This window comes from Calypte anna, chromosome 14 (genome assembly GCF_003957555.1).
Source record: "Calypte anna isolate BGI_N300 chromosome 14, bCalAnn1_v1.p, whole genome shotgun sequence".
Classification (NCBI taxonomy): Eukaryota; Metazoa; Chordata; class Aves; order Apodiformes; family Trochilidae; genus Calypte; species Calypte anna.
This window is the reverse complement of record NC_044260.1, coordinates 2,324,627-2,349,621: the sequence shown is the minus strand read 5'-3', so window position 1 is coordinate 2,349,621 and position 24,995 is coordinate 2,324,627. Positions and strand designations below refer to the sequence as shown.

At 52.5% G+C, this 24,995-nt stretch overlaps 1 protein-coding gene across 1 annotated transcript in view; it reads left to right on the top strand.

Moving 5' to 3' along the window:
* PKD1 (polycystin 1, transient receptor potential channel interacting) overlaps nucleotides 1–24,995 on the top strand; it is a 76,695-nt gene that overhangs the window by 21,918 nt on the left and 29,782 nt on the right. Inside the window, exons 2-16 of the mRNA XM_030459529.1 lie at nucleotides 5,794–5,865; nucleotides 5,974–6,045; nucleotides 7,421–7,590; nucleotides 9,373–10,041; nucleotides 10,329–10,512; nucleotides 13,136–13,350; nucleotides 14,166–14,278; nucleotides 14,363–14,489; nucleotides 15,341–15,618; nucleotides 16,036–16,773; nucleotides 17,413–17,544; nucleotides 18,999–19,174; nucleotides 19,546–19,679; nucleotides 20,245–23,867; nucleotides 24,750–24,896. Of these exons, the coding sequence (XP_030315389.1) occupies nucleotides 5,794–5,865; nucleotides 5,974–6,045; nucleotides 7,421–7,590; nucleotides 9,373–10,041; nucleotides 10,329–10,512; nucleotides 13,136–13,350; nucleotides 14,166–14,278; nucleotides 14,363–14,489; nucleotides 15,341–15,618; nucleotides 16,036–16,773; nucleotides 17,413–17,544; nucleotides 18,999–19,174; nucleotides 19,546–19,679; nucleotides 20,245–23,867; nucleotides 24,750–24,896 (6,850 nt within the window). The remainder of the gene's footprint in view (nucleotides 1–5,793; nucleotides 5,866–5,973; nucleotides 6,046–7,420; nucleotides 7,591–9,372; nucleotides 10,042–10,328; nucleotides 10,513–13,135; nucleotides 13,351–14,165; nucleotides 14,279–14,362; nucleotides 14,490–15,340; nucleotides 15,619–16,035; nucleotides 16,774–17,412; nucleotides 17,545–18,998; nucleotides 19,175–19,545; nucleotides 19,680–20,244; nucleotides 23,868–24,749; nucleotides 24,897–24,995) is intronic.

The window sequence follows — 24,995 nt, the reverse complement described above, 5'->3', positions numbered from 1 at the left end:
TTTTCTTCAGCATCCACCCAGGAAGTTGGGAAGCTGCTCATGTGTTGAAGACTGGTGTTAGCTGAGACATTTGTAGGGAAAGGAGAGCACTGGAGGGAGGGTTACCACCTGTGGAAAATGATTGCTGAGATTGGCTCCGGGTCCAGTGGTACCGGAGCTGGGGAGTTGGGTCCATCCCAGCACCAAGGTGGGTGCTGCTGGGCACCCCTGGACATCTCCTTTCCATTGCTGGAGGCTTTGGAGCAGGACCTGGGGAGCTGGAGCTCAAACTTTGCAAACGACTGAGGAGGAGATGGCTGCAAAATCCTCCTGTTGAGTCTGCTCATCCTGTGCTGCCCTTCTCCTTGGAGAGGACTTTGCTGGAGTTCTCTCTGGCTCCAGCCCCTGTGTCAGCTCAGCAATGTGTCACTGTCACTTCAGGGGCATCCAGAGCCTCCTGTGTCCATCAGCCATGCCTGTGGCTCTCAGATTTTGTCCATAGCAGAAGCTGAGCTGCTGGAGAAAAATAGCCTTGTGGTTTTGCTATTTCTCAGAGAGAGAGAGATGGGATCCCCAGGGGCCAGCAAGCCAAGCAAGGGCCTCCCATCAAAATAAATACAAATAGGATAATTGAAAAACAGACCCCAAACATTGCCTTCTCCATCCCCTCTCTTTGCTTTCTGTGAGGAAGATGAAGCACTCAGTTGCTCAGCTGTGTGATTTCTAAATTGCAGTTTACTCAGGGCTCACTTTTCATTGTAAAATAAAATACCACTGGGCTCTGAACAGGCTGCCTTGGAACCACTCTGAGTTTTCAAGAGACCAAAGGTGTGGGCTGGAAGAGCTGTGCCATGCCACAGGGCCCTGGGCTCCTTGGGTGATGGTTTTTTTGGGACAGAAGTGGGTGTCTGTGCAGACTGAGGTTGGGTTTGGGCTCCTCTCTTGGGCTCTGCCCTGTGTTCTGGGGAGATACCTGCTTTTATTTTCCTTGGACATTCATTTTATTTAAACATTTGGGTTGCTGCTTTCCCAAGCTGAAGCTCTTCCCTGTTCTCATCTTTTAGATGCATGTTTTAGGGGCAGAGTAGAGCTGGGTGACCCCTGATGTTCCAAGCCTCATTTTGTGCCACATGAAGTCACCTCTTGGCACTGGAGGGGAGATCCACATCCAGGGCCAGCTCTGGGCACTGCTCAGGAAGTGGGAGCTGATGTGAAAAGCTTCTCAGATGACAGTGGCTGTCCCTCCAGCCAGCTTCTTGTCCCACCAGGAGCTCTGGCTGACCCCCCCCCCAAGCTCAGAAGGTCTCTGGTGACTCCCCAGTGCCCCCCGTGCCTTTGGCTCCACTGTTTGGGTGTTGGGAATGAGGAGATGAAGTCAGTGGCAATCCAAGGATAACATGGGAAGGGGGCTGTGCTGTGGGGTCCCTCCACTCGGGTTTCTGGGAGCCTCTGGGGTGAAAAAGCCCCCACCCAACCCCCCTGGCTGGGGAGGAGAGGGATGGAGTGCATGATGCCATTGCCTAGGAGCTGGCCTGGCCAAGAGGTGATGTCACTCCATGAGGTAACACGTCCCCTTGGTTTGAGTGGCTCCATCCCTGCCCTGACTTTATAACCATATTTGGGAAAGGCTGCAGCAAACTGAGGAGCCCAGGAGCTGCTCTTGGAATCCTAGCTGCCCTGCAGATAACTCCCACCTGGAGGGTCAGGATGCCCTGGCTGTGTGGGGGGATGCTCTGGTCATGGTGAGGATGCTCTGGTCATGGTGGGGATGCCCTGGCTGTGGTGAGGATGCCCTGGAGATGGCATTTCACAAGCTATCTCATGTGTCCCTTTGTCACTTATCCTCTCTGTAGGGTTTTCTGTGCCTGGGTTTGCTCACCTGGGTCCTTGCAGCCCCTCCCTGGGCAGGGACTGGGCACCAGCCTGCTCCTTGGTGGGTGTCAGGGCAAAGCATGTGGAGTTTGTTGGGTTGAGAAAAGGGGGGAATGTTTCCACTGGGAGTTGTGCTTGGGAGAGAGGGGACTCAGGCAACCAAAGGCTCTGGAGTCAGGAGTGGGGCAGAGAAGATAAATAGGAGGAATAACTCACTGTTCAGAGTGGAGAAATTATGCATTATCCAATGAAGTGATGTCTCCAGCAGGTTTTAACAAACCAAAGAAATCATTTTATAATTCATGTGAATCGGGAAGCTCGTTGCTGGAGGCCCTGGTGCAGCCCAGGCTGGCTCAGGGAGGGCTGGATGGTGTCATGGGAGGTTGATGTGTTAAATTGGGCAGCCTGATGCTGTCTCTGACTCTGAAGATCCTCTCTTGCTGGCTGGGAAGGGTGCAGGGGAAGGATGGATCACTGGGAGCTCTGCTGGGGCATCTCCTGGTGCTGAGCAGATCTGAGGCTGGGATGTGGGGCAGGGTGGGCCCTTAGTCCCAGGGTCAGGGCTGTTCTTACATCCCACTCTGTTGCAGATTTACTCCATTTACTCCCCCTGTGTGTGTCCTGCTGGGCTGGGAGGCAGAAAAGCTTTTGTGCTGCCCAGAGACTGCAGGAGGAAGGCAGAGGTGGGGTCCCTCCTGCACCATTGCAGCCTCTTGAGCAGCCACTGAGGAGGCTTCTGTGCAGGCTCTGGATGGAAATACGACTCTACCCAAGTTGCCTTCTTTCCCTAGAACCTCTGGAGCTTCAGTGGCCCCCAAAACTCTTAGATTTCACTGTGCCTGACAGGCCTGGAGCTTCTTTTCCACCACTCTCCCAGCCTGCATGCGGGCTCCTCTGACAGACACTCCTCTCCCTCTGTGGATGCTTTTCCCATTACTGTTCTGGCTGGGCTCCACACACCAAAAGGGCTGGGAAGGCACAAGCCAGCACTTCTCCCCCCTTTCCTTTCCTCCCCTTTTTAATTTTTTTTTTATTTTTTTGTGCAATAAAGGCAGAGCAGGCCCACAAATGACATAATGAGAGCATGACATCAGGCTTGGCAGGCAGAGCCATGCTATACTCTGCTCAGCATTATATGTTCTGTGGAATTAAGGAAAAAACAAAACAAAACAGCACAACAGCAGTGTACCAAAAAAAGCCTGTCCACCACAGTGCTGCAGAAATAACCCCCATGGCTGCCCTGGGGACAAAGCGGGTGGCACCCAGCCCTGCCACTCACTGCCAGTGCTCACACCGGGCTTAGTGCTTTCTACCCTCAGAAATGCCCCCAGCCCTCTGCAGGAGATGTCACTGGGGGTGTTTGCCCCATCCTTGCCCTCTCCTCTGGATGGGCTGTGGTCAGACACACAGCTCCAGGGGGTCGGTGGCTCCCCCAGCATCACACGGGAGCTGGGCTGGAGCTGAAGGCTCCTAAGGCTCAGGCTGACACCCTCCTTACCAGATGTCCCTTAGCTGAAGCTTCACCTTCCCTAAACAACCAGCTCCACCTCTAGAAATATTTCTAACTCTTTCTTTGCCTTCCACATGTAAGGCAAACGTGAGCTGGGGTGTTAAGGAGCTGCAAGGGCAGCATCTCCCCAAGGCATCTTTTGCACAGTTCTTACTCTGTAGCAGCATGGTTGGTGGGGTTTGGTGTCCCTCATCCCACAGGGCTGTGCAGAGCAGCAGGACAGCCCTCCCAGCCTCCTCTGGCCCTACGTGGCTCCATTTTCAGGTGTGGAAACTGAGTCAGGATCGAGATGTTCCAGGCTGCCTCTTCCAGGCAGCACAGGGTCGTCCCAGTATCCCTGGTGGCACAATAAATGGCATTTTTCTCTCTTCTGGCAGGGAGGGCAGCAGCCTGCAGGGTGTTTCAATGGGGAGCCTTGTTTTCTGCTGGCTTCAGCTCTGCTTTGAACCTGCTCTGAATTTCCTCTGGCCTGGCAGTGGGCTGGGAAAATAAAGTCGTGGCAGTTTGTGGCACCGAGAGGCTGAGCTCTGTCCCACAGCCTTTGCCTTGGCTTTTATTGCTCAGTTTTTCCTGATTTTTTTTTTTCTTCCCCTGCAGCCAAGCTGGGTTCTCAGCCATCTTTCCCATGCCAGGAAGGCACAATGTGCTCTTCAATCCAAGCTGGAAAGGGACCAGTGGGAGCAGGCAAGGAGGCAACTGGGAGCCCAGTTCCCTGGCTCCTGGCTGGAGGTGACATCTGCCACTGCTCCTCACTTCTGTCCCATCACCAAGAGCTCTGCTCCCCTTCCAGGCTCTGCATGAGGAGGTCTGGGAAGGTTGGAAGCTGGGAGTTTTCCTACTGGCTCCTGGTCAGATGAGGAAGCCAAGAGTAGGGAATAGCAAAGGGGTTGGGCTCTGGAGGGAATGGTTGGTTGCCATCTAGTGCCTGGTCTGGCTGGAGGACAGCAGCTTCTCTGGAGGTCCTGGATGGGGGCTCAGCCTGTGAAAGGTGGGCCCTGGAAAGGGGTTTGGAGATGACTTTGATGTCACCAGAATGTGACCACCCTGTGGTCTGTGACCCTGCAGCAAAGGCTGAGCTGTATTCAGTTTTGCCCCAGCTACCCCAGGGCTCAACATCACTTGATCAGATACTTTTGTTAACATCCTTTGTAAAAGTCTGTTTTGCACTTTTGCTCTTATTTTGCACATTTCTTGGGCTGTATTGATGTTGCTGGTGAACTCAGCTTGGCAAAGAACTCCTGGAGAGCAAAACCAGGGAAAATAAACCTTTTAAAGAAACATCCATCCCTGTTACTTATCCCCAGAGTTTCCTGGAATCATTGCCATTTCCCTGCCAGTTTGGCAGAAGTATCTTCATTTGGATAAAGGAAATTTTAAATGCCAGCTCAAACCAAGAGTTAATTGATTAGGGGGCAGAAAAACGAGCGGTGGAAGAAGAAGGAGAGAGTATGGGGAGTGCTTATTTAGGGGCAAAAGGGTGAGAAAGGAGGTGAGGAGCAGAAGGTCTGTGTTGACACGGCTGTGGCTGCAGCCAGCCCAGCCCTGTCTGCTTCTGCAGAGCTCTGCCAGCAATCCTGGAAGGATAATAACCAGTGCAGGGGCTCAGGAGGAGTGTTTTGATGCTGCTAAAATAAGGTTTTGGCCGAAGGAGGGTCATCTGAAACCAAAGAGTGAAGTTTATTGGGAATGAGTGGAGACTGATCAGTGCAAACCTCCGAGCTGAGTGACATTTCAGAGTTTGAATAAGAGGATGTGGGGTGAGAGGAGAGAGCTGGACTGGAGGAGGGGAACAGTTTTGATGAGCTGAAGGCTGTTGGTGTAAGAGGGAGTGATTAGAGGGCTCTTAAAACCATGTTCCTCTTGTGAGGACAGTGGAACCTGATTTTAAACTGAAAACATTCTTTCTTGCTTCTCCGTTCCTTTTAAGCATTTCCAAAGAGAGACTGAAAGATCTTTAAGATGTAAAATTTGAGCAGATCACTTGTGTGATTAATTATCCGTTCTTTGGCACCAGAATTGAACTTGGAAGTTCCTCATAATTTTCTTCCTCTACGTTAATTACTACTTCAGGCTGAATTATCTCTTAATTACTTCTTTGAACATCTATTAGACTTGAATACTTTTTCCAAAGGATATGTCAAATTTAGCAATACATTTGTCATGTCTGTAATTGCTCTAGCTGGGCTGCAGAATGGGATGTGTCTCACCAGAGGCCCAGTCTCTATCTGCACATCATCCAAAGCTTTGAGCTGCAAATGCTGCAGAGCTGGGAAAGGTGTTTTCTTTGGCTGGGAAAAATCCTCTGCTTCAGCACACCAAAACCTTCCAGCCTGGAGTCTGGATGGAGACTGGGGAGAGGCTCTTCTAAGGTGGAGGAATGACAAAATAAAGTTGAAGCAAAGCTGAACGTTGTGTTTTCTTTTTTTTTCTAGGGACCTTTCCCATAACGAGATTGGTATTTTAGATGTTCAGATATTGGAAAGCCTGACTTCTCTGGCAAAACTGTGAGTACACTCTGTGCCCTTCCAGAGCCTGGGATAAAGCTTGATCCTGTGTGTTGGCCAGGGAGCTGTGACCACCATCATGAGCTTGCCTTTTTGTTTTTTTTACAGAGATATAAGCCACAACAAGATTTCTACATTAGAAGATGGAATATTTGATAATTTATTTAATTTAAGTGAAATGTAAGTTCATTTTCTTTGTTTCCCAGTTCTATGTTTAGACCTTCCCTTGAAGCAGCTCTTCCTGGGGGAAGAGGGATGGGGATGCAGCACTGTTTTGGGGAGGTCTGGGGCAACCAAGCAGCTGCCTTTTGGACCCTACAGTTTCTTCCTCCAGCTGTGTCCTACTTTTGGATCCTGTTGGTGCTCTTCAGGCCTAACCTCTTCCCAGGCTTTGCTCCTGTCTCCTGGAAGCCTCCAGCCTCTGCCACTGCCTTCTTGGCTTCCCTCCTCTCTCACACCAGCTCTGCTGAAGTTCTTGCCTTTAGCTGTGCCCTGGGTCACACTTTTGCTGGTCCTGTTTGTATGGTCACGCCTTGGGGCCAGGAGATCTGATGAAAAGAGCACTGATCTGCAGTACAGGAGACTCTGGCTGAGATGATGTCTCATTCACATGATGATGCTTGAAGATGCTCTGCCCAGGTGATCCAAATTCTTAGGCTAATAGCAGCTTTTAATTGAACTAATGAAAATCCGTGCTGTTAGGTGGAAGGTGGCAAGGGGATGGCACACATTTCCAGGGGAGTGACAGCACAGAATGGCCTTTTTCTATCTGAATCAGCCAAAGGATTCACCCTCTTGGCTCAAGCTCACCTTCTCCCTGCGGACAGGACACTGAGGGCATTTCCAGCTCTGATTTTCTGCTTACAAGTGGCACTGAGAAGGCAGGAGGGACCCGGGTGAGGTCCAAGCGAGTCCATCCCTGCTGAGGGTGACTGGCAAAGTGGTGCTTTCAGTAGGAGCACCCTGGGTCCAGCCCTGTGGCCTCCCAGCCTGGCTGGCGTCAGCTAAACCAGCAGCTTTCCCTCTGTCCCGCGCGCAGCTGAATGCCAAAGGCTGTAATTTGGATCCAGCTTAGCTGCAATTAAAGTTTCCATCTTCTCATTAAACTGCCACATGGAAAGATTAGCATTGACTTTGCATTTCTTTTTTTGACAGATCGATTTCATTCTCTTAGCTGTTTTTTTTGGTTTATTTTTCCCTAATGGAGCTGTAAATAGTCCCCCCGTGTTGGAGAGGCTGCCACCGCCTCCAGTGGCTGTTGGGTGGCAAGACGGTTTTAGATAGAAGATTGTGTCTGTAATTTGCTTCTAATTGCAACAATTATTTGCGGAGTGAGGAAAAAAAAATGTACTCGGAGTACTTGCCTAATTCTAGCCTCTAGAAAAATCACGTTAATTATTGCTTGATTCCCTATTCATTAACTCCCCTCATAGCTCGTTCCGAAGTGTTCGGCTGGAGCGGCGCACGTGGGAGCAGGGTGGGTGCTGCACGGGGCTGGAATGAGGGCTTAGCACATGTCAAGAGAATGCCCAACTTTTTGTCTGCCCTGTTGCAGAAACTTAAGTTGGAATCCATTGGTTTGTGACTGCAAACTTTCCTGGCTGCCCCGTTGGGTGGAAGACAGCAAAGTGAGAGTTGTTGCGGCGTCGGACACGCGATGCGCCCACCCTCCTGGGCTGGCAAACCTCTCCCTCTTCAATGTCACCTTCCTCAATGCTACTTGTGGTAAGGAGACACTGGGGGCCGTGGTGGGGGAGATGGAAGAGTGGAAACCATGGGCCCACGGGAGCTGGGGAGCACGTCTTGACTGCTCTAGACCTCAAGTCACCAGTTCTCGTCTGAATAAGCAGATGCTGGGTGACTGTCCAGGGCTGCCATCAGCAAACTCTTTGCAGACCAAGCAGCAGGTGGCACAGGCTCCATCACCTCCAGCCTCAGGCTTTTATTCTCTTTTAAGAGTCTAAAGTTTAGCAGCAAAATCTCATTGGAGTTGATGGGATCTGAGGCCATGCTAAGGTGGATTTTTGCAGGTGACTGGGCTCAGTATGAGGAGCACTGATGAACCCCCAGCCCATCACCTGCTCACGAGCTTTTTTCTGGCTGCCTTGGCTGGCAGAAACCTTGGGCAGTGTTCAGCTGGAGGGTGGAAAGGGAGAGCCCTGAGAAAACTCATCCTGCCTGGATAGAGGGAAGCAGAACTGATGGGGCCAAAACCCAGATGGTGGTTGTGCCTCTTTCCTCCATCAAAACCACCTCAGCCTTGCAGCACCTTGCAGGAAGTATTAAGAGGAATAACACCAGCACTGTTATTCCCCTCTGGTAATTAGTTGTTCTCCTCTCAAACTACTTTAATTCAGTGTGGAAACAATAATGTGAAGCTGCCTCCTGGGCGGTTCAATGTGATGGGAGGAGGCTGGGGACAGCCTGCCAGCTACTGACAGTTGTTGGTGACCATCAGGGAATGACGAAGGATGACCAGGCTGGTGTTAAAGCAAAAAGCAGTTCCCATGCTGTGGCCCTCCTCGTGGGATTTTGCTTTAGAGAAGTGGCTCAGTGTTTGCAGGAAGGCCATGGGGAAGGCCGGGCACTTGGATGGGCTCAGTAGGGGAAGATCACGCAAGGCTGGAGCTGTTGAGATGTTTGGGGGGAGATGTTGTAGCAACCAGCAGAAACAGAGGAGCAAACATGGCTCAGTTGCCTGGGCAGAGCTGGAGGGGAGGCCAGGCCAGGCAGTCCCAGCTGGGCTGCAGCTCCAGAGGCAGAGGATGGGATGCTCTGTGGCAGGGAAATGTCCCAGCCCTTGCAAGCAGGGAGGAGGGATCACCTCCAGGGATGAGGCTTCCATCCCTGTGTCTTTGTGCTCCCTGAAGCCAGGCGTGGGTTGTGTGGGTTGTTTTAGTCCTTCCCACACCCCAGCCTGGGTGGCACTGCCCTCTTTTTGCAGGTTTTTCCTGCAAGGAGGTGGGAAGCTCTTGGTTCTCCCCAAGAAGGAAGGTGGCTGCAGTGGCTGTCCAGCTCCAGCATGGTGGGGATGCTGGTGGTGTTTCCCCTGATCTGCTGCTCTGTCTGAGTGTGTTTGGGTGTAAACTCACTGTCCTGAAACCTGCTGCTTTGGACCAAGCCAAGGTGCAGCCAGGGGACAACCTTTTGTCTTGGTCTCACTTGGTGACAAGTCCTGTGGGCTCCTTTGAGGGTCAGACTCAGCAGCTCCACGTCCTGGGGGACTGTCAGGCTCTCCAAAGCCCTATTTAATTTACTGAGTGTTGCTGCTCCATAAATCTCCGTGACTGGCTCGTTATTTCTGTCATCATTAATTAGCCTGAAGTGTTTGGAAATCGTCACTGAGGGATTAAAGACTTCCCAGGCAAGTCCCAAAAAGGAAAAGCTTGGAGCAGGAGCTGCCCAGGAGCAGGCAGTTCCCACGAGTGTGGGGTGGGCTCTCTTGGAGGGTTTCACCAAGCTTCAAGTGTCAGTTTGGAAAAAGATTTTCTCCTCTTCCCCCCTCAGGAGCTCCGTACATAACGTGTCTGAGAAGCAACCACACAGAAGATGCTGGACCTGTCATCCTCTTCACATCTCTTCACCCTGGGAACCTCACCCAGGAGACCTGCAGTGCCCTCTGTTATGCTGAAGACCAGGAGTATGGGGGTTTCAGCACCCAGGGGCAGTGTTGGTGTGGTACTGCCCACGAACCAAACTCTTCCTCTGGTTGTTTGCCATTTTGCACTGAGCATTTGCCCGGCCAGACCTGTGGTGGCCCATCCCTCATCCCTTCCCCCTTCCAGGCACAGCTGCCCCTGTCTTTCACAGGACTCCAACCCCGGTACAGCCTGCACCAGGCTGTGCTCCTCAATGTCAGTATTCCCATTGCTGCCAGCACTTTACTGTGGGAATTTGGGGACCAGACAGAGGTTCTCAACACCACTGGAAATGCAGTTCTCCACACCTATGCCTTACCTGGGCAGTACAATGTCACTGCCACCGTCTTCGTGGGTACCAAGGTCTTACACGTCCAGGCAGAAATTGAAGTGGTGGCTCCACCCCAACAGATAGAACTCCAGTGTCCTTCCTTGGTCAAGACAAATGAGAGTCTGGACATCAGGATCCTCAACAGAGGTGGCACTGGCCTGGCAGTGTCCTACAGCATCACCGCAGAGGCTGGAGAGCTAGGCAGAGGTAAGCAGGGTGGGATGGGTGGGTGCTGGTCCTTCTTTTCTCATTCCTTTCCAATGAGGAGCAAGGGATGGCTCCTTTGGGCACCCCTTCCTCCTCTGGCTGACCCAGCAGTGGTTTGCAGTGTCCTGGGCCAGGAAGATGACTGCAAAGAGTGGACTTCAACAGCAAAGGGGATTTATGGGCTTCGAGAAGGACAGGACATTCCTGGAGCTTTGCTCCCTAAACTGGACTGGTTTGTGTTGGGTCATGAAAAGGACATCATGCTTGTGTTCTTCTACCTCCTGCAGCAGTTCACCCCATGTGTCCTCCTGATGGTTTGGTGTTCCCGAGCAACAACCACTGCTACCAGCTGGTGGTGGAGAAGGCTGAGTGGCTGGAAGCCCAGCAGCACTGCCAGGAACATGGCAATGGGGAGTTGGCTTTTGTCAGCAGCCCCGAGATCCAGAGCTTCTTGGTTGCTCACGTCATCAGGTAAGGGTTAAGTTTTCCTGGGGAGCCAGTTTGTGTTCCTGGGGTCACATCTGCAGAGGGGTCCAGAGGGTCACAGAGGTCCAGGCTGCTGAGAGAAGAGGAGGAATAAGCAGAGCTTGAGCCCTTGGTTTCTTCACTTAAAGGCTGTGGAGGGAAGGAGTGGGGCAGAAAGGCTGGAAGTCAGAACTGGGGGGTGTTTCAGGATTGCTACTGGTGGGCATCTTCTTCTCTGTTGGTGGGTGGGTGGGAAATGAGGGTTGCAGAGGGAGAGGTGCAGGGGCAGAGCGAGCTGGGTGAGCAGAGCTCTTGATACACAGAGCCCAGAAAGCCCATCTGAAGGCAGCAGCTGCTGGTGACGTAGGCTTTGAAGGGTCCTGTGGAAGCTCTGGCAGCCCCTTCTTCCCAAACTTGTATCCGTGCCTGGTTCCCTTCAGACTGGGATTTATCCTGAGGTTGCAAACGTGGTCCCTGCTCTGAGGAGCTTCTCCCTCCCCCTGGGTTAGGGGCTGCTCACTTGGCATCCTGAGTTACCAGACCTCGTGTGCAGGGCTCTCCATGGATGGCAGCTCAAGGAAATCCTGAGAAATCCTGAGCCCTTGGAAGGGAAGGAGCTGCTCAAGCTGTTCCCCAGCTGCTGCCCCACGTTGCTTTCCTCCCCGGCCCCCTTTATTTCATGTATTTATTTTATTAATCCATTCAGATAAACACGAATGAGGCAGTTCCAGGTTGCGATTTCCCTGGTGATAAAAGACAAATCAAGGCAGTTGCAGGTTTTTGGAGCCTGCAGCCTCCGTAGTTTCTGGTGGGAAAATGACAGAAGCAGAAATCTGGTTCCCATTAGAGCACACAGCAGCAGGGCTGCTCTCCTCTCCTTTGCTCCTCTCCTTTGATGGCCACGGATTGTGCAGAGCTGGTCCCCTCCCTGCCTCCAAAACCAGGGTGCTCCAGCCCACCCCCCTTCCAGGGGACCCTTCAGGGAGCCCCTCTCCCTTCCCAGCTTTCCAAAGCTTGCTGCTCCTGCTGCCCTGAGCACCTCCTTCCTTCCCCAGAGGGATGCCCACATCTTGCTTCCAAAAAAGATGTCAAGAGCCCCCTTGCTCCTTGCTGCAAGGTGATGGGCAGGCAGTGGGCAGGGGTGGGAAGCCACTCAGCCTTTTTTATTTTTATTTTTTTATATATTTTTAAAAATTATTTTATTTTAATGGCTTGCAGTTAGATCATAGCTGGAATTAGCAAAGGAAAATCTCTCTCCAGTTCCACTGGTGGCAGCAAAGAGGCAGTGTCCTCTCCCCTTCTCCCTAATCCCCCAGCAGTGGTTCAGGAGCAGAGCACAGCAGTTGTTTTTTAAATCTTGTTTGCTGGGAAAACTCCTGATTCATGGAGCAGTCGTTTTCCTCCTCGTTTTTCAGTGTGACCTCGTTAATCATTTCCTCCAGCATGAGGCTGAGGTGGAGAGGCACCAGGTATCTCCTGCTCTGCTTTCTGCCAAGCCCTTGCAGCAGGGTTGCAATCAGCTCAGCAGCCTTCATCCTTCAGGAGGGGTGAAGATGCTGGGGAGCTCTGAGGGTGCACGATGGGGCTGTTCCCCACCCCCCAAATATAATATGGAACAAATGCCTCACTTTTTCCTGGGTACAGCTCCAAACAGTTGTCCAGGCTGTTTGTGGCTCAGTGCTTTCCACCAGGATCTCTGCTGGGGTGCAGCCAGTTTCCAGATGTGGAAGGGACACTTCATCCTCCTGAAGTGATGCTGGCAGTTGCTGCTTGGGGGTGTTCACCTGCCCGCAGCCCTTTGGCCTCTGTGGCTGCTCCCTCCACAGCTGCTGCTCATCCCCTGATTTACAGCAGCTCCTGAACCTGGCACCATCTCAGGTTTAATCCTGCACTGGTTCCACTTCCACTTGCAGTGGAGAATTGAGTGACAGCGAATTCCACGGGGCTGCAGAAATGAAGGAAAAGTTTTCTAAAGGATGCAGCTTTTCCAGGCAGTTTTGGATGCCTGTACCATTCCTCTTGGGCTTCCCAGTGCCTGTCCCCCCAGGCTGCCATGTGGTGGGGTCAGTGCAGCAGATGACTCCTGAGAGATGGGAGACTTGGGAGTATGCTGGGGGTTTCTGAACCCAACAGAACCTCCTGGGTCTTCCCCCCAGCCAGTGTCATCTCCTGACCCCCTCTGGTTTCAGTTGTGGCTGGTGTGACTTGGGGTGTCACCAGCTCCGTGGTGCTGTTGGAGCCTTTCAGTGGCTGTGGGGTGACCATCACCAGGGCTCTGGTGGGGTGACAGGCACCATCCCACTGGTGTTGGTGGCTCTGTCTGCATCCTCATGGCTCAGCTGTCCTCTGGGTGGCTCAGAGGGCAGGTGGCTTTGGTTTGAAGGGCTGGTAGGTGGTGTGCCATGAAGGAGCTGTTACTGAGAGCTGGGTTTTTGGTGGTCAAATGGAGACTGAAATCCCTTAGGAACTAAAAGGCTCCATCAAATATAGCCCATGACACCTGGATGAAGAAGCTGTTGTTATTATTTTCATAGAACTACAGATGGCATCTCCCCAGATCTTTCTGATACTGATGATTTCCTGAAATCCCCTCTCCTCCACCCCCCCTTTTTTTTTTTTTCTCCCGAAGGAGCCTCGATGTCTGGATTGGATTCAATGATTTTGCAAGCACTGGAGCACAGCAAAGAGGAGAAGGATTTAATCTGGAGAGCTGTCAGAACTGGCTGCCAGGAGAACCCCATCCATCTAATGCTGACCACTGTGTCCGGATGGGCCCAACGGGGCAGTGTAACACAGACCTGTGCATGGCCAAGCACAGCTATGTCTGTGAGTACAAACCAAAAGGTGAGTTCTGATCCTCTCCTGATGCCCATTGGCACCAGGGACAGGTGGGTGTCCAGCTCCCTGCATGTGCCAAGGGAAGGTTGGGCTGCATGGAGCACCTGAGCATCACCCCAGAGAGGTGGGACTGGCAGCAAGCACAGTAATCCCAAAAGAGGTTTGGCTGGTGAACTTCCAGAAGCCTGGTCTCAGCCCAAAGGGGAGCATGTGGCCCACTCCAACCTTTGCCATGTGAGCAGAAAGAGAAGCAAAGGTCTGAGAGCTTTTTTTCAACTATTTGAGCTGTTTCTGCTTCTGTCATCATCTGAGGCCTTGGTGACTCTTGCTGTCCTTCTGCACCATCTTGTAGTCAGTGAGATATTGGGATCTTGTGACTTAAAATCCTGCAGGGCTTTGGATGTCATGAGGTGAGGTTTTCCATGGTGTGTGTGCTGTGCAGGCTTGGGTTCATGCAGCAACCCCCAGACCTCCCAAAACACTGTAGGGAGTGAGAAAGAGAAGCAGAAAGGACAGGAAATACAGGGGCAGATTTAGGTCAGAAGGGAAAACCAGCACAAGGAGGAGACCCCGGTCCCCAGTTCCTGCCCTGTCTGGGAAAGAACCAGAGGTGTTTGCTGCTGGTGGAAACCAACTAGTTTGCAAATGCAAACATAACTTATGCAGGCTGAGGAAGAAATCCAAGCAGCTGTAAGGTGAAGGAGGAAAGCCCAGGATCCCAGCAGCTGCTTCTCCAGTAAAGCTGGAGTTACAGATTCCTGACTGGCCCCAGGCCTCCCGGAGTCTCATGGGCTGTGTTCAGTTCTTTCCTCTGTAAACAGGAGTGCTGTTAAATGCTGAAAACTTCCTTGTGGGAGACCCTGTGTTTGGCACCCAGGAGGCTGTGAAGAGCCTGACAGAAGATGTGCTGTCAGCTCCATGGCAAGCTGGGGAGGTAAGGAGGGCTTGGCGCTGCTGCTGCTGCTGCAGGGGTGCCCGGGGAGATGCAGGCAGGACAGAGCATCCTTTCCTTTTCCAGGTGATGGTGTTCCCTGAGCTGGCATTCAGGCACGAGGGATATTTGACTGCCCTGGAGTTTGTGACCCAGGATCTCCATCATCCTGTTCAAGTGAGGTTCCAGGTGCACAGACCAGCAGATGGAGAAGGTGAGGCAGCTCCTGAGGTGGTGTCAAACCAAGGGGCTGTGTGTGGCCTTCCTCTAGTCCCTTTGTCTTCAAAGGAGAAGCTTTAAAGCCTTAAAGGCTCAGAGATTTGGTTCTGTTTTTTGAGACTAAGGTGCACAATCTGCAGGTGTGGTTGGGCAGCCTGGGGTTGACCTGGAGAAATTGGTTTGTCAAGGAAATGTGAACGTCAGGAGGTTGTGTAGAAGTGAATTCATCTTCTGAGCTATTTTATACTTTGGGAAGACATGGCATGTCAAATGGGAACATGTCCTGGTCCATCTGGCCCTACAGGTTAAGAAGGAAGAAGGTTTCCTTCATCCTGTGTCTTCCTGATGGGTGAGATAATCCAGTAAGCCTTTTATTCCTCCTACAAGAGCTCAGTAGTCACAGCTTTGGCAGCAGTTAGGTTTGCAGCAGAATGTTTGCTGTAACCATAGGGTTGGCTGGTTACAAAAGGATATTTTTTGACACTGAAAAGCTGATACTTTGACATGGAAACATTAACTCAGGAGAAGTTGCTTAATGTGTTTTCAATGTCAAAGCCAGCTCTGCTTTTGCTTGGCCTGGCTTTCAGTTGAACATAGATCTCTTTCAGCTTGTGAAGTGCTGTGTTCCCACTGGAAAAGAGAGTAACTTTGTTTTTAACATTCCTCCTGCCTTTGTGAAATTCTCCTGTAAAACAGGACCCTTGTCCTATGTAGCACCGGGATGTGCTGCAGTTGCAGCTTTTCCTAAGAGTGGAGAACACAGCTGAATTAGGAGTGAAGGAGAAGTGCCCTGGAGGTGTTCCTTGTCAGGACGGTGATCTTTGCTTTCTCTTTCAATTCTTCCAGTTGACCAGGAGGGACAAAATGCTACAGAACCATTCCACACTGCTCAGGATGATGGGAACTGGACTCTACTTGAATGTCCTCCTGATTTCCAGTGGTGTCCTTTGACTAATTTGTGCTCATCACCAAACAACTGCTGCAATGCCACCGACTGTGCCAACGCTTCTCTGGGCAGCAGCCCGACCCCCGGGGCCCTTCAGCACGATGAAAAACTGCTCAGCTATGAACTCATCAAGGAATTTCTCTTTACAATACCACCTGGCCCTTCCTCCCAGTATCTGGTCAGTGTTTACGAGCTGCCCTAACCAGTAGGGAGGTGGGGAGGTGGGTAAATAGAGCAGCATTGGTCCTGGTTTGCAGATGGAGACACTGGAGGCCATTCCAATCCTTGTGACACTTGCCCAGTGTCACCACTTTCTGTCTTCCCCACTCTGAGCCACGGACTCCCTGCCCTAACAGTTGGTCAAAGGGCTGCTCCCACTGCACTGATGCTGACTTCTGGGTTAGCACATTTGATCTGGAGTGGCCAAGGAGAGCAGAGTGGTGAAATATCTCCCCATGCTGTGTATTCAGAGCTCTGGCTTTCCTGCTGGTTTCCTCTTGGCAGAAAATCCAGCTCTCCTGCCCAGGCAAGAGTTGGGTGCTGAGTGCTCTAAATTTGAGGCATTAATCCCCCAAAATGTCTCCTCTCTCTGCAGATGACATTCAGAAAAGAAAGTGTTTTTGTCAGGACCAAGGACATCTTCAGTCTCCAGCACAATGCGGGATGGGGCTCACTCCTCCAGTGCCACCCCAGTGCCACATCCCCTTACAGAACCAACATCTTCAGCACAAACTCTTCAGAATGGGCTCTTGGTCTGACCAATGGCACCTGGATAAACAACACAGTTTGCTCTCTCCGAGTTGGTGCTGCTGAGGAGCAGCTGGTCCCTGTGATCAGCCCCTCCAACACGGGGCTGGAGCATCCAGGACAGTACACAGTCAGAGCCAGCGTGGACAATGGGATCTTCAGCACCAACCTCTCCTGCAGTTTTTGGGTGGCTTCCTGGGTGTCTGGGCTACGTGTCATCTACCCAGCTCCTCAAGGCAGCAGGGTCTACCTGCCATCCAACCACACCACCCTGGTGGTTAAACTCTCTTCAGGGGTGAACGCGACAGCCAGCTGGCTGGGAGACAGCCACAGCTTCCCCTTCCAAGGGTCCTGTCCTGCTGCTGTCACACCACTGACCTCAGACTGTGCCCGGGAGACCAATGACACCTGGTTTGCAGTGGTCAGCCTGGGTGGGCTGCGGGAAGGGGTCAGCACCCACCTCCTGGTTGTGGAGAACGCCGTCAGCTCCCAGAACATCACTGTGATGGTGAAGGTGGAGGAGCCCATCCGGGGGCTGCGGGCCACCCCGGACCCTGAGAGCAGAGTCCTGCTGAATACACGGGTGGTGAGTGATGCCTGCAGCTTGGAATTCCTGGGGACATGGCTTGTACTGCTCAGGGGGTGGGTTTGGCTCTGGTGGAGGGCTGGGGCCGGGCTCCACACTGCTCGCTGCTAAGCACTGGCTGCTGGTCCTGCAGACAGCCTGCTGCAGGCACAGGCATGGGGCAGAAAGCACTGGTGGTCTCCAGGAGTGAGGCAGCTCAGCTTGAAATTCCCTCAGAGGGAAGGCAGCACCTCCAAGGAAAACTTTTTTTCCCCTTTTGACTTGGTAGTTATTCCTTTTGGTGTTTAGATTTACTCTGCTAAATCCCTTTCACCAGCTGGCTGAGGCTATAAAAATGTTCCATCCATCCATCCATCAGGGTCTTGGAGTTCCTCTGATGTTTGCAGTCTTTTTTTTTTTTTTTTTTAATCTCCAGTCCCTAGAGCTGCAGCTGAGCCTTGGGACCCTCTTCTTAGCTTGCCATTTCCTCTTCCTGGGTTGCCATTTCTCCCTGGGCAGCTCTGAGGGCACAGTCTTAGAGGTGTGTGATGCCTCCCAGTCTGGCTCTGCCTCCTTGGTCCAGTTCAGCTGGAGCTCTCCTGGGAAGTGCTGTGTGTGCTTTTCTCTTGCACTGGTGTGAAATGTGCTCGTGCCTTTCAGAGCTACGTCCCTGTGATGGAAGCTGGCTCAGATGTGACTTTCCGATGGACAGTAGATGATAAACCATCTTTCACTTTTTACAATGTTGTCTTCAACGTTATCTACCAAAGCCCAGCTGTGTACAAGCTTTCGGTAAGCCCAGGCCTTTCCCATCATACCACTTCAGTCCTGGCTTCCCACCTCATCCCACAAACTAAGTAGGAAAAGCAGCAGGGAGAGGAGGGAGCAGGATTGTGCTGAGGAAGGTTCTCCCTCTGCTCCCAACAAGCTCAGCTTCCATTTCTCACTGAGCTGCTCTTGCAAGTGCAATAGGAAATGTCTTCCTGTTCTTTCTTTAGAGCTGACTTTGCTGTCTTCCTCCTTGCTTTCTCCTCTTTTCCTCTGTGTACTCCTTTCTGCTCCTGGAGTATCAATCCCCAGCAGAATGAGGCAGGGAGCCCCACTGCAGGGTTCTGGCCACTGCTTTGGGGATTCAGAGCCTGGCAGACACAGGGTGCAAACCTGGACAGAGCTGCTGCCACCCAGCTTCTGGTCTGCTGTTCACTTTCTGATGGTGGAGGCTGGAGACTTGGCATGACCCCAGAAGAAGGGTAAAGCAGAGGGTCTGGGCAGAGGGACGGAGGTCTCTGTTGTGGAACAGTTTATCTTTGGCCAGAAGTTCTTTCTGTATCATGCCCTGTGCTGCTGTGCAGAGTCCTGGTCTGGCTCAGATCTGCTTGATCCATTGGCAGGGTGACTGCTGGCTTCCTGGAGAGGCAGCAGCCCAGCTCCCAGGGCAGGCTGGCACTGATCTGCTTGGTGGCACTAATCTGCTGAGGGAAGCAGCTGCTGGCAAGCCTGGGCTGCTTCACTTACAGAGCTGAGAGGATGGCATTAGTCTGGGGTGGGAGGTCTCTGTTCAGCTGGGTCTGAAGGATCCCTTCTGTCAGCAGCTCAGCTCTCCTGCAGCTGAGGAGGTGGCAAAATGCTTCATCATAAGGTGTCCTGGCAGTGTTACATGTTTAGATAATCTTGAGGCTCCTGCCCTTCTTCTGCCGTGTCCCTTCAGTCTCTTGCCTGTCCATTCTCCCTTTCCCTTCTCTGCCCAACTTTGCTCTCCCTCTCTGTGCCCACTGCATCCAGGATGCTGGACCTGCACTTGGTGTCCATCCCTATCCTCTCTGCTTGGAGCCACTCACCTGCCACTGTCCTAAGGGAAGGGGGTGGCAGCAAGAGCCTGGACTCAGCTGGAGACAGCTTGGAGCAGGCAAATGGGTGACTGATGAGTTCAGAGCCAGAGGACTCTCAGGATGAGAAGCTCTTCTCCTTGTCCTCTTGCTGTAGAGCCAGTCCTTCCTTGGGCTGACTTTAGTGGTGGAGATGTGGTGGTCCCAGCAGGAGGTGGCTTTGCCAGGTAGGTGTCCTTCCCCTCTGCTGCTTTCCAGTGCCCTTGCTTGCCCCTGCTTCCCTATCCTGCAGGCTGCTCCTCTCTGACCTGACCTGCTCTCCTGCCCTTGGGGACCTCTTCAGTCCCGTGAAGCCCACTCAGTGGAGGGCAGCACAAGGAGGTGATCCCAAATGCATTCTTTGTCCCACGTCCTCCCCAGCTCACCGCCTCCAACCATGTCAGCAACTTCACAGTCAATTACAATGTCACAGTGGAGATGATGAATAAGATGAAGAACCTGACTGTGGTGGTGTCCTGCCAGTCCTGCCTCAGAACAGCACCGTGGAGCTTACAGGCAAGAGTTCAGGTCGATTCTGCAGTGGATGCTCTGTTCCTGTGAGTCCCTGGAATCCCCCTGTGCACAGCTTCACCCCCCATTTGCCTCCACTGATCTCCCTCCCCAGGGAATGCTTCAGTTCCCTGCCAGTGTGGTTCAGTCACACTGGTTTGGACCTTTAGCTCAGGCTAGAAGACTTTTCTTTTGAAGGATTTCAACCTTGCTCTAATGTTGAGTTCCTCCTCTTCTTGACTGTGCTGAGCTCCTCTGTAGCGTGGGGCTTTAATACTTAGAGTTTTATTTCTCGTGGCTTTTCTGCAAACCCCAGCCCTGAGCCTGAAAGACAGCCCTAGGCCAGGCCAGGGTGGTTCCTGCAGGCTTCCCACCATTCTCCCTTGTGCACTGTAACTTGGTTTGCATGTTCCTTCAGGTGGGATTTTGGAGATGGTGCCCAGGACACATACCTGTTCAGCCCTCCCTACAACAAATCTTTCCTGGTTCCTGACCCCAGTGTCCACGAGGTGGTCATTGAGCACAACGTTTCACACGTCTATCAGGACCCAGGTATGCTCAGGATGGTTCTTTGGGTGGGAGGGGGAGTGGATGTTTCTGATGTGAGGGGGGTCACAAGGAATCTTTCAGTAAAACAATGACCTGAAAGCCATTACCCCACTCCTGAGCAAAGAGCCAGGGTGACTGGAAGTCCCCAGCCACCCTCTGTAGCTCCAGGAGAGGATTGTCCACACTGTGAGAAGCAGGTCCACAGCACACAGCACCCTTTTGGGGCAGTCTCAGCAAGAAAGCTGTGCAGGCAAGCTCTGTGCTGATGGGGAGGTGTCAGGGAGCCCTGTGGTGGGCAGTGGGAAGGGAGGTTGTCCTGGGAGCAAGCAGGAGGAAAATCTCTCTGTCTGCTGGGCTGGCTTCTTAGTTGGTGTTTGGTCCTGACCTGCATGTCCCAGTGGTAATTCCTGCTTGCAGTGAGGAAGCTGTTGCACAGGCATGTCCCAGAATCCTTTTGATTGGAAAAGGCCTTTAAGATCATCAAGTCCAACTGTTAACCCAGCACTGATCCATGTCCCTCATCACTGGATCCTCACACCTGGTCTTTTCCTGCTCTCTTCCAATGCAGGTGAATACACCCTGATGGTTCTCGTGTCAAACCAGTTCGAGAACCTCACTCACTTGACCCCAGTTCACATCCACAGTTACCTGATGGATGTGAAGATGGAAGCAGAGGAGGATGTTTTAGTTGTGAGCCGTCCCATCACCTTCAGAGCCAATCCATTGCCTTCTCCTTATGGTGTCGTCTACACCTGGGACTTTGGGGATGGTTCCTCACTGTTGACAGAGAGCCAACCTACAGTGACTTACAGCTACACCAGGAGAGGGGTGTACAACGTCACCTCTGACAGCCAACACACCATAAGCAGCGTGGTGACAGTCGAGTGCTACCAAGTGTTTGAAGAGATCACTGGGCTCCAAGTCTCAGCAGAGGAGGCAGCAGAGCTGGGAGCATCTGTGACCATCAATGCTTCAGTGCAGACAGGGGACAGTGTCACCTGGATATTTGACATGGGGGACGGGACAGTGCTGAGGAGTCAGGAGCCAGTGGTGGAACACGTGTACATAAAGGACGTCAACTGCACTGTGAACGTGACAGCTGTCAACCCTGTCAACTCTGTCTCCCAAACCGTGCCTGTTCGGATATTTGTCCTGGAAGTGCTGAAAATCGAGCCAACCTCCTGCATCCCTGAGCACCCTGGGGTGCAGCTGACTGCCCACGTGACGGGCAGTCCTGGGGAATACATCTTTGATTGGACTTTTGGAGACGGCTCATCCAATGTCACAGTCAGCGGGGACCCCGTGGTGGTGCACAACTTCACCCGCAGTGGGATCTTCCCCCTCTCCCTGACCCTCTCGAGCAGGTTCAACAAGGCTCACTACTTCACTAGTGTCTGTGTAGAGCCAGAGATAGTCAATGTCACCCTGCTCCCTTCCAAGCAGTTTGTGAGGTTGGGTGAAGAGAGCAGCTTCCAGGTCAGCACCCTGCCCCTCTACCAGTACCGCTACCGCTGGGATTTTGGGAACAATGAGTCCACTAGGTCGAGTGGGACTGAAGTCACCTACACCTACAAGAACACAGGGGTCTTCCTGGTCACGGTGACAGTCTCCAACAATGTCTCCTTCAACAACGACACGGCATTCGTGGAAGTCCAGGAGCCGGTTGGGGTGGCAAAGATTGAATATAACGGGACGGACGTTTTGGAGCTGAACCAGATCTACCTGTTCTCTGCCAGCATGAACGGGACCAAAGTGAGTTACTGCTGGGACTTTGGAGATGGCACCACCCAGCCTGGGCAAATTGTCACCCACGCCTACAACAGCACGGGCCACTACACTATTGGTGTGACGGGCCAGAATGACGTGAGCTTTAACGAGAGCGTCATCGAGGTGACGGTGAAGCGGCGGCTCCAAGGGCTCTCCATCAATGCCAGCAGGACAGTGGTGCCCTTGAATGGGTCGGTGAGTTTCGTAGCCACGCTGGCAGCTGGCAGTGCCATCCGCTACTCCTGGATCCTCTGTGACAGGTGCACCCCTATCCAAGGCTCCTCCACCATCTCCTACACTTTCCGCTCCGTGGGCACGTTCAACGTCATCGTGACGGCAGAGAACAAGATCAGCTCGTTGCAGGACAGCATCTATGTCTATGTCCTGGAGCAGATCGAGGGCCTGCAGGTGGCTAGCAGTGACCTGGTGGAGGACATCTATTTCCCAACTAACAAAACGCTCCATCTGCAGGCAGTGGTGAGAGAAGGAACAAACATCTCTTACAGCTGGGTAGCCCAAAGGGATGGCAATGCCCTGCAGACCTCCGCTGGGAAAACCTTCTCCTTGAGCCTCCTAGAAGCTGGAAACTGCACGGTCTATCTGAAAGCCACTAATATGCTGGGGTGGGCAACTGCTAACAGGACGCTGGAGTTTGTTGAAAGCATTGGTCTTCTGAAGCCTTATGCCTTCCCCAACCCAGCTGCTATTAATGCCTCTGTCAACATCAGCACCGCCGTGACCAGCGGCACTGGCGTCACCTACGTGTGGTACCTAGAGGATGGCTTCTCTCCAGTTACCACTGAGCCCTTTATTATACACTCCTTCCAAAGCCCCGGGGTGATAGAGGTTGTCATTGGAGCAGAAAACAAGCTGGACTCAACCAATGCAACAATTTATATCTGTGTGGAGGAGGTCATAGAAGGGCTGAGTATAGGGACTGCAGAACTGGACTGCAGGTACGTCTCCTCGGGCTCCACGGTGGTCTTTGAGGGGGAGCTGCAGAAAGGGACTGAAGTGAGGTGGCTTTGGGAGGTTCCCAATGGCACGTTGACTGGGCAGTCCGTGGCAGTGCTGTTCCCCACAGCAGGGTTGTACACGGTCCATCTGAATGCATCCAATGACATCAGCTGGGCCCTGGCCAGCAGGAACATCTCAGTGCTCGACAGGATCCAAGGCCTGGAAGTTCTTGCCAGCAAGAAGGTGGTGGAGCCCGGGGAGCAGGTCACCTTTGTGATCAGGATGTTGTCGGGTACCTCTGTGACTTACTTGGTGAGCATAAGTGGAGACTACTCCGTGGTGCTCAACGGGTCCAGGTACAGCCACGAGTTCACCAAGAGCGGGGATTATTTGGTGACGGTGACGGTGCAGAACCAGATCAGCATCGCGCACGCTCAGGTGCTCATCTCTGTCCTGGAGGCCATCCGGGATGTCCAGCTCCTGAACTGCTGTGAGGAAGGCATAGCCACGGGCACAGAGAAGACCTTCAGTGCCCGGGTGGGAAGTGGCTCCCGTGTGTCATTCTCCTGGCAGTTCTCCCTCTGGAAAGAGAACGGTCGATCCGTAGTCACTGGGGCAGGAGAGAGGGTTTCCTACACTCCAGAAGCTGCAGGGCTGCTGGAGATTCACCTCCTCGCCTTCAATGACTTGGGAGGTATCAATGTCAGCAGAACCATCCGGGTCCAAGACCCGATAGTCCGAGTCTCCCTCAGTGCCTCCAATGCCTTTGTCAACAGGACAGCAGTGTTTGAAGCAGCAGTGGTGCCCAGCAGCAGGAGCGTTGAGTTCCTCTGGACCTTTGGGGATGGTTCTTCCACACAGATGACCAGGGTTGCAGTGGCCAACTATTCCTACCTGAGCCCTGGGGATTACGTGGTGGAGGTGAATGCCACCAATCTCATCAGCTTCTTCATAGCCCACCTGACTGTCACTGTCAGAGTCCTGGAGTGTGAGGAGCCAGAGGTGGAGCTGGCCTTGCCCCCTCAAGTCGTCATGAAGCGGTCCCAGAGGAACTACCTGGAGGCACAGATCGACCTCCGAGGGTGCATCAAGTACCAGACAGAGCACCTATGGGAGATCTACCAAGCACCCAGCTGCACCAACTTGGATGACTCCAGCAGGATCCACCTGCCCAACGTTGATGTCAACAGGCCCCAGTTAGTTATACCAAAGCTTGCCCTGGAAGTTGGGAACTATTGCTTCATGTTTATTGTCTCCTTTGGAGACACCCCGCTGTCCAAAAGCATCTTTGCCAATGTCACTGTGATACCAAGTAAGCTGGTCCCCATCATTGATGGGGGGTCATACCGGGTGTGGTCCAACACTCAGGACTTAATCTTGGATGGGGAGAAATCCTATGACCCCAACCTGGATGATGGAGAACAGACTCCGTTGCTCTACGAATGGTCCTGCACGTCCTCCTCCAAGGTAAGAGCAGAGCCAGAAAGGGTGATCCTTTGGGATCCACTCTGAATGTGTGTCTGGGTTGAACTGGTGTTGAGGGAAGCTTTGGGGAGCATCTTCAACAAAGCTGCTCCAGGAGGAGGGTAGCAAAGATGTCCCAATGCCCTGCTGCAGTCCTGGGCTGCACGTTGTCCCTGGACTGGAAGCTGAGAGCCTCTGGTTTGTGGTTTCAGTGTCTCTGCTTCCATAACCTGGAGGCATTCCAGAGCTGCTGGTTCCACCCAGGGGGCTGGGGACTCAGGTTCTGCTCCCATTAGGAGTTAAACCTCTCTGATTTCAGCAGGGGCCAAAGGTAGGCTCCAGAGGAGTCAAGTGGCCTCACAGTCACCATGGTCACTGTCCTCACACCCTGGTCTGTCCCTAGAGTGGTAGAAAGGGAGAACTGTCCTTCAGATTTCTTGCTCCACCACTGGAGCATTTTTTTATTGAATGTGGGATTTTTCTTGCTTGTAAGAACTCATTGTTTTCTGTCTTTACCTCAAAATAAGAAAGATGTGGAGTGTGGGTGGAGTGTGAGTTAAATGTGAGCTTTTTGTGTTTGTGAGCTTTTTGTGTTGCTTGGCAATGTTTATAAGCTGTTCAAGTGAAGAATTAATTGCTATAAAATAAGAACACAAAGCTCAGATGAAATACAGGAGTATTCCAAGTACTTCTAACTAACCTGCAGAATAGGAAAATGTGCTTTACTGTCCACACACCACCCTGTTTCTCCCACCCCAGTGGTAGCATTGCAGAGTAAGGTCTGGAACAGGGATGCTGTGTGGATCTGAATGTTTTGGCTGTGGACTAACCCGACGTGCACCCGTACCAAGGAGGGTTTGAAAGTTCTTTTCTCCTTGCAAGCAGAGCTCGGCTGCAGGGTGCTCTCTGAATTTCAGTGCCAAGGAAGGAATTGTCACAATTTCCAAAGCTGTATTAGAAGCAGATGTGGAGTATACGTTCGACCTCACCGTCAGGAAGGAGGGAATGAGTCCCGAGGCAACAAATCAAACCGTACGTATTACAAGGAGAGAGCTCTCTCTTTCTGCCCTTGTGTGCCTGGTGCTGGGAGCCCGATGCCCTTTTTCTCAGGCAGTTTCTAGAGGATCACAC